General features: G+C 30.4%; 1 protein-coding gene across 1 annotated transcript in view; it reads left to right on the top strand.

Annotated features, from left to right (window-relative positions):
- Positions 1-261: 261 nt before the first annotated feature.
- Positions 262-8,382, top strand: part of LOC108905181 (putative inorganic phosphate cotransporter) — a 121,095-nt gene continuing 112,974 nt past the window's right edge. The window contains exon 1 of the mRNA XM_018707966.1: positions 262-543. Coding sequence (XP_018563482.1) covers positions 474-543 — 70 coding nt within the window. The 5' untranslated portion in view covers positions 262-473. The remainder of the gene's footprint in view (positions 544-8,382) is intronic.

Below are 8,382 nucleotides of genomic sequence, written 5' to 3'. Positions count from 1 at the left end.
GAAAGTAGTAAAATTTCTACGAGCGTGCGTTTCCATCGACCAACGATAATCATGGCACGTTAATCCCCAGTGGATTTAACCCGCAGATAAACAAATCTTAGTTCGGCAAATATACAATTAAACTGTAAATTCGATAAGAGCTGTTTAACAGCAGTAATTATAATTCTTGACGAAATATTTTAAAACAACCATGGGTGTGTCACGTGAGCTCTCAATAAAAACTATAGAGGCAGCGGCTGCTTTCGAGCCAGTGACCGTCCACCTGTTCGCGCGGTATAGCCGCGCCTCCGCTGTCGCAAATTTGCACGAGCACGTTTTCGGTAGACACGCGCGAAAATTTTTGAATAAGACACACACTCAGGCGTAAAAGTATTCTTTTCTATTCATTTTTTTTCAGTTTATTTTACATTCCATAGTATTATCACTAATTTTAGTCTTACTATTAATTATTTTATTAAGTTATTTTATTGACCATGGGACAACAGAACGGATTTGACATGGAGAAGAAGATACCCCCGGGCGAGGAGGTTTTGCCGCCAAAAGGTAGGTGCAATTCCGTTTACATTAAAGTGAAACGTAGTTCATTTTTCTGAATTTAATACAATACAGGGCAGCAAAATCGTCTCATTTTTATTTATTTATTTATTTATTTATTTATTAGACACCTAAGCCTATTTTTTGTTTGAGAAATTAAAAATTTAACTAATAAATAGGTATAGGAATCAGAAATATATACATACATTTAATACAGGATTTTAATTGACGCAATATCCTCTTAAAGGACATTGACGTTGTTATTTACCATCAAAGAAGAACCTGGAATATCTATTTTATAGCAAACAAAAAATGTTTTATTTAGTCAATAAATTCCTATGCCGCAAAAGTTAGTAAAGGGTGTCTGCCGTAGAATTATGGTTGGCTACTTTTATATCTCACAATTAGTACGTAGATAATTACAGGTAGATAAATACATTACAAAGCACTATCCGCTCTATATGTTTACGATATTGTCCGAAGTTATTTATTTATGGCATTTGTTGCGTTTCCTTCTTAATTTTTTAGGTATTTTCACCTGTGAATAAAATTTTAAATTACTAATATAAACCCTCGTACCTAAAGGATCGATCAAGGATTATTTTTGCCTAACCAAAAAATCTCACACTGAAAAGAGCAGACAAATACAAAATATAGTACAAAAAACACATCACTTTGTTCCGCACACTTTAAAAAGTTGTTGACGTTTCGAAAATCTTCTGTTTTCGTCTTTTTAACTTTTTTGACTTTTCGTCTTAGTTGCTTTTACATTTTAAATTTGTTTGCTTCCTGTATGGTTTCTAGAGATATCATGATTAATTATTCTATTATTACTTACTTCATTCTTAGAATCTCTAGTCAGCAAAGGATATAAGTCCATAATAATTACACATATTTTTCACCATTTAACAAAATAATAGCGGTCTCTTTTAATGATATTATTTCTCTTTTCCAAAATTTTAACTAAGCCCTATTGAATATTATGACCGTTTTCCCGTGATCGCAAATTTTAGATTTTTCAAATTTTTTAATATAATTTTCGTGTTCATCTATTATAATATTCAAAAACCGAGGACTCTTTTCAATGTAATGTTATTGCGTTCACAAGGTATGCTATAAATGCAATTTTTTGAGTTTTGAAAATCATGTCGTGTCTTTGACAGTAAAGTCAGTATAGTACTAGTTGTCTGAATAACCGTCCTAATGTTAAATTTGGTACCGGAATCTTTATTGTGGACGTAATTTCTCTTTGTTGTTTTTCTTTCTATATTACTAAAGATTGTTTCAACAAAATTCTCAGAGTATTGATTTTATTAGTACATTTTTTATGAATTTCAATTCATTATTAAAAATCTCATCCTTTGAGGAAATCAATTCAATCAAACATTTAACTACACCTTCCTTTATTTCAGTATGTTGAATCCAATTAAAATTTTGGTATCTGTTAGTGTGAGCTGGCTTTCTGTAAACGCGTGTTTCTAAATAATTTCCATTTTAATTGAAATATCTAATAAAAATGGTAGTGAATTATTGCTTTCCATTTCCAAAGTAAATCTAATTATTGGTTCCCTGTTTTTAATATTATCGATAAATATATTTAATTCCTCAATGGTTAAGGGCAAATTGCAAAAATATCGTATACATATCTCCACCAAACAGAGGGCTTTTTATATAAATTGTTAACATAGTTCTCTTCAAAATAATCCACAAAAATATCACTTAAAATTGGTAATAGTAAAGACCCCATTGCAATTCCGAAATCTTGTTGATAAAATTCATTATTTAATTGAAACTAAGTAGTTTTTATACATAATCTTAATAATTCTATTATACATCCTATATGTTTGCTTTTCGAAAGCTTCCCTATTTTCGTTTTCAAAACAAAACGTTTTTTTTTAATAAAAATCAACAAATATGACTATAATTTATTTGTTTATCAACTTTCATTGGCGATTGAGGAATTTTATATAATATTTACAGTTTAATTCATCATTAGGTACTTATTGAAGATTTGTAATAAGTACTGATCAAAATTCATTAAACTGGTGTTTATTACTTAACAATCACTCTGAAAACGTAAATTTCAATAGAACAGTTAAAAGCAATTTAAAGACTTCTTTCTTGTCTTTGAGACTTTGAGTATCCTTGAGAACATTTCATATATACTGGTAGTACCGAGAGATCCAAAATGATTGAAGCGTTTGGGGAACGCGGCCTGTTTCTAACACCTTTAGCATATAAAAATCTGTAGTATTGACAGAAACAAGCACAGGCTGCGGTCTCCAAACACTTCAGTCATTCTGGATCTCTCTGTATGTCCAAAAATAGTACTGTTTTTCAAACCACATTGCAATAAATTTAATTTTTTATTCGACTAAAAAATCTTTATCAACATCATTAAATTAAATTAATTATTAAAATTATACTTGTGAGAAATCATTCATTCCGTAACTTCTGGATATATTGAACAAAACAATTACATTATTAGACGAAACCCGCACAAAAAACATTAGGTTAAATGTTGTTAAACAAAATTAAGTGTATTTCCGAAAAACTTACGTGAAATATGTAAGTCCAAAAACACCTCAGTACTCTGTAAAATATTTAGTTGTCAATAAAATTTACTAGCCTATTATTTTGCAATATTTGTCCTATTTTGAGATATATTAATTGAGAAATAACTGACTAGTAAGACATTAAACATTGAAAACACCAGGGGTGTTATAGGATAATAATGCTCTCGGTCGACAAACGAACTACACTATTCGCGCCCTGGTTACACCAATTCCTATATTACAAATTTTTAATATTATTTGGCAGTGCCGCAGAAATACGTTATGTCAAAGTTAGTTTGCTCCCAAGAAAGATTCTCCGAATTAGAAAAATATATTGTCTTACAAAAATATTTAAAAAATATGCATTTAAGAATAATTTTCAAAAATTCTTATTCAAAGTGAGAATTCAATCTTTCAATCTTCTGGGCTTCATGATGTAAGACAATAAAATCACCACCAGTAAAATATTTGTGTTACCTACAGAAACTTCAATATTTAATAACCACCAATTGCTTTACATTTTAACTTGGTAACTAAAAGTTATCCATCTTTGGATGAATTATTCTCAAGAAATTTCCAGAACACCAAACAATTTTCCCACTCTAATAACAAGTTTTTTTATAATGTTATTGGAGTGAGTACAGTGGCGTGAAGCTTGGGAAATAAACAATGGATATTTAAATTCCTAGCTGATCGAGGGCGAGGTCTTCGACCAATCCAATGAGAAACCCGATCGGGCGGAACTTTAAATCTGGCTATATTGTTTATTTCCTAAATTTCAGGCCACGGTATTCAATCCAATCCCTTTCTGAGTGGATCGAAACATCGAGATAAAAGTGAATTGGCGATACAATCTTTCAGTTTGAATATACATTGTGTAAAAAGTTTGACTGCCATTACTTCTGCATGAGACAGAGTAATCATAAATGAACAAAAAAGTTGTATATTACAGGGGCATCAGATTAACAGTTTTCAAAATACAGTTGGAAATTTTGATAATTTTTTTCTTGGAAATGGTTGAGTTTAGGACCCATTTCATATATGATTTTTTGTTTATTTTAATGTATTCTATCGTCTGTTAAAATTTTATACAGTTTGGAGAAAATTTAAAATGTTCCTCAGCTTTGAACACTCAGAACATTCCCTGCTATTTACGTTGTAAGTTTGCATGGTCTAATTTTAACATGCCTGCCATTAATTTGTGTCTGGAAATGCATTTCCATGCATTTGTTTACAAGAATATGATATAGTTAGTCGCTTATAAACGTTTCTCGATGCAAAGAATGTAAATGATATCACAAGTAAGCAAACCTGATTTATTTTCACAACTCACATACAGAAAACACTTGTAAAAATTTGGAAAAATACTTAATTGGAGAATTATCGGTATTTACAGCATGTTGTTAATCTTGAATCAAAATCCATTAAAATTTAAGTCAAGGTTTAAATCGAAGCATGTGCTTGATCTCTGCATTTATTATAGCTTAGTATATTTAAGATATAAGAACACCGTGTTGTATACTCAAAAACATTTTTAATTCAATTAACTGAAAAGAAAGAGAAAAATCACTTAAATAAATAACCTCTTAGTCTAATGGGCTGATAATGTAAATTTAGTTTTGCCTAATTTTAACATCTCTATCAATTTTTCTCTCCAATTTTGCAGAAATAATCAATTCAATAAAAAAATATCATTGGAAATGCCGCAAATAATTAATTGTAGACAATAATTTAAATCAGTCACCACAAGTATCTCCGCATTTTACGTTGAATTCAATAATTTCTTTGGAAGAAAAAGAAACTTGTTAATAAATATCTATAAAACTAAATTAAATCGTTGACATATTACGAAAATGTCATTTTCTGTGGGACAGCAGCAATGTTGAATATAATTCATGTGTTGCTATGTGGAAACAACTAATAAAAAATGATACTTAATTTGCTGTATCGTATTCGTTTTGAATTTTTAACATGACATTATAAATGTACGAATATCTTTTTATTTATTAAAATATTTTTTTATTTGTATGCGTCAAATATCTCATGGACATATTAAATAACAGAATAATTCAGTCTTATAATTATTAAATGTACAAAAACAAATTGTAAAATGATCATATTAATTTAAGTGCACTCAATGAAGTGTCACGAACCAAATCTCTTTTTTCCATAATATTATTGAAAGCATACTCAAAATTATTTGATGACTGACATCATCAATGTCAAAATTACTACTGCGCCACAATTTGCCGAAAATACCTATCTGTAATATATCCTGCAGGAGATACGTCTGTTTGGTCTCTCGATGTTTCACGTGCTTTTAGAACTACCAGCCGTCGTGATTCAAGGTCATCTGTTATGTCCCGAATTTACATAATAACAGCTTTTTTAACTAAAAACTTGAATACTTTCCAATAAAAGCAATTATAAGGTAACCCATCTGTTTTGCGCTTACCTAATGTAACTTCCAAGAACTTTGTTCTTAAAAATATAATTTATAAAAATACAAATAATTTAGTACCTGTCTTCCCATGAAACCAATTTTATAATTAAAATTGATGTCTTATTGCAAGAAATAGTATTAATATTTGCGAAAACTTTATTAGCCACCTTTTTCGTCAAGAAATTGAATTACAAATTGAAAATCCTCATAATTTTTCATAAAATTGTGTCATTATTTATAAAATCCTTCGAAATTTCATTGGTTTCCCTTCATGTAGCAATTATTTTGTTGATTATTTTTATTGCTATTCTTCTGAGACTGTGTAAGTAAATAGTTATTACGATAAAAATACAGGATATTTTAAATACAGGAGTTACTTGTTCATAAAGAATTCTTTTTCTGCTGGACGTATGCAATTAATGAGCTAACAAAATTTTTAAATTATGGAGACATGCAATAGTTGTATAACAGGCCAAAAATTACTGTAACCTCTAATTTTATTATAGCTTTTTCAAATGTTATTTACTGCAGCTTTTCCAGATGTAGTTCAGAAACAATCATCATCCTGAAGGCCTATTGCTTAATTTCAGAAAGTGTAATTATTGTATTTCTCATTATTCAGTTTAATTTCAGTAAATTTTAAAAAAGTTCATTCCAGAACCTGTAAATTTGGGTTCAGAAAAATTGTGTCAAGTGATATGGAGGCAACTCAAGGATTTCAGTATATTTCATAAAGCATAAATTATTTTTCCGAAAAGAGCATTTGCATTGCAGGCAGTATCAAATAGATTTGACTCAGTTATTTTTATGTTGATAGGAACTAAAGAGTCTTTATTTAATACAAAAAGAATATACTTCAACTGTAAAATATCTATTTTTTGCGTTTGCTTTCTCAAAATTGACTGTCCACGGACCTAGAGCTGTCTCTTTCAGGGTATAATTAAATAAAGAAAAACAAATGGTATCTAATAATCTTGGGGCAAAAATATGATAAATGTGTCAAATATACATATATTTCATATATTTCAGTGCGTCTATTTTGGAAAACAACACAACTATACAAATATCTCTGAGATTATTGAAACGAGTAATTTTGGCCTTTTTACACAGCTCATACAATGCACTTTAGAGACTTTTTCACCTCAGTTAGGTATGAATCTAGTCGATTTCACATTGCTTTGAGATTTTCTAATCAGCACTTTAAGTTTTTAGTGTCCCTTCCATTGTCTTTTAATTTTTTATATAGCATCGTTAAAACACAGAACTGTGGCATAGTCTGGGCTAATATCCTTAGTAGAAGCTAAGTTTGTGTGCCGAAGCTCATGAGATTACAAGAATTTATAATTTCAACAAAAATGTATTTTATTTGCCTTAAGACATACGTAGATATATAACCAAGACGTATAGGGTATGCTTATGTATCAAGGTTAGGCATTCGTGTCCTGGTTAATAAACTACGAGCTGCTAGGGTACACATTCGTACGCAGTCTTCACTAAACCGCAGAATTCTCGACATAGAACGTCACCATTTCAACGTCCGTATNAAAAATATACAGGTGTTATAGAAAGTGTTATTATTGTATTTCTCATTATTCAGTTTAATTTCAGTAAATTTTAAAAAAGTTCATTCCAGAACCTGTAAATTTGGGTTCAGAAAAATTGTGTCAAGTGATATGGAGGCAACTCAAGGATTTCAGTATATTTCATAAAGCATAAATTATTTTTCCGAAAAGAGCATTTGCATTGCAGGCAGTATCAAATAGATTTGACTCAGTTATTTTTATGTTGATAGGAACTAAAAAGTCTATTTAATACAAAAAAAATATACCTCAACTGTAAAATATCTATTTTTTGCGTTTGCTTTCTCAAAATTGACTGTCCACGGACCTAGAGCTGTCTCTTTCAGGGTATAATTAAATAAAGGAAAACAAATGGTATCTAATAATCTTGGGGCAAAAATATGATAAATGTGTCAAATATACATATATTTCATATATTTCAGTGCGTCTATTTTGGAAAACAACACAACTATACAAATATCTCTGAGATTAATGGAACGGGTAATTTTGGCCTTTTTACACAGTTCACACAATACACTTTAGAGACTTTTCACCTCAGTTAGGTATGAATCTAGATTTCACATTGCTTTGAGCTTTTCTAATCAGCACTAAGTTTTTTAGTGTCCCTTCCATTGTCTTTTAATTTTTTATATAGCATAGTCTGGGCTAATATCCTTAGTAGAAGCTAGGTTTGTGTGCCGAAGCTCATGAGATTGCAAGAATTTATAATTTCAACAAAAATGTATTTTATTTGTCTTAAGACATACGTAAATATATAACCAAGACATATGGGGTATGCTTATGTATCAAGGTTAGGCATTCGTGTCCTGGTTAATAAACTACGAGCTGCTAGGGTACACATTCGTACGCAGTCTTCACTAAACCGCAGAATTCTCGACATAGAACGTCACCATTTCAACGTCCGTATCGTCCTCGCTCGAGCGTTCTTTTTGAGTGTTGCCCTGATCGTCTGTGGATATGCGGGGTTACTTCTAGTGAATGCGGTTCTCGAACTGCTTGGCTGAAGGAGCTCCAAAATTCAAAAGTATGTTGAAATTTCTCTCCGCTGTTGCTCAATTGTCTATTTTCGTCTTAAACATCATATCTAGTCTGCACATTTATCCTTTTGATTGTTATGAACGACCGATATACACTATAAAAGGGTTCTAAGTTAACTTTGTCCATTTTAATTTGAACATTACTGAGGTAAATTGTATTTTGTAAGTGATATATCAAAAAACATTAAACGCGCGAAATGAACCACTTTTGCATGAGTAATGTTTCAGAAGTT

Source organism: Anoplophora glabripennis, unplaced genomic scaffold (genome assembly GCF_000390285.2).
Source record: "Anoplophora glabripennis isolate ALB-LARVAE unplaced genomic scaffold, Agla_2.0 scaffold54, whole genome shotgun sequence".
In the NCBI taxonomy this organism is placed as follows: Eukaryota; Metazoa; Arthropoda; class Insecta; order Coleoptera; family Cerambycidae; genus Anoplophora; species Anoplophora glabripennis.
The sequence above is the reverse complement of the archived record's forward strand: the minus strand, read 5'-3'. Positions and strand labels throughout refer to the sequence as shown.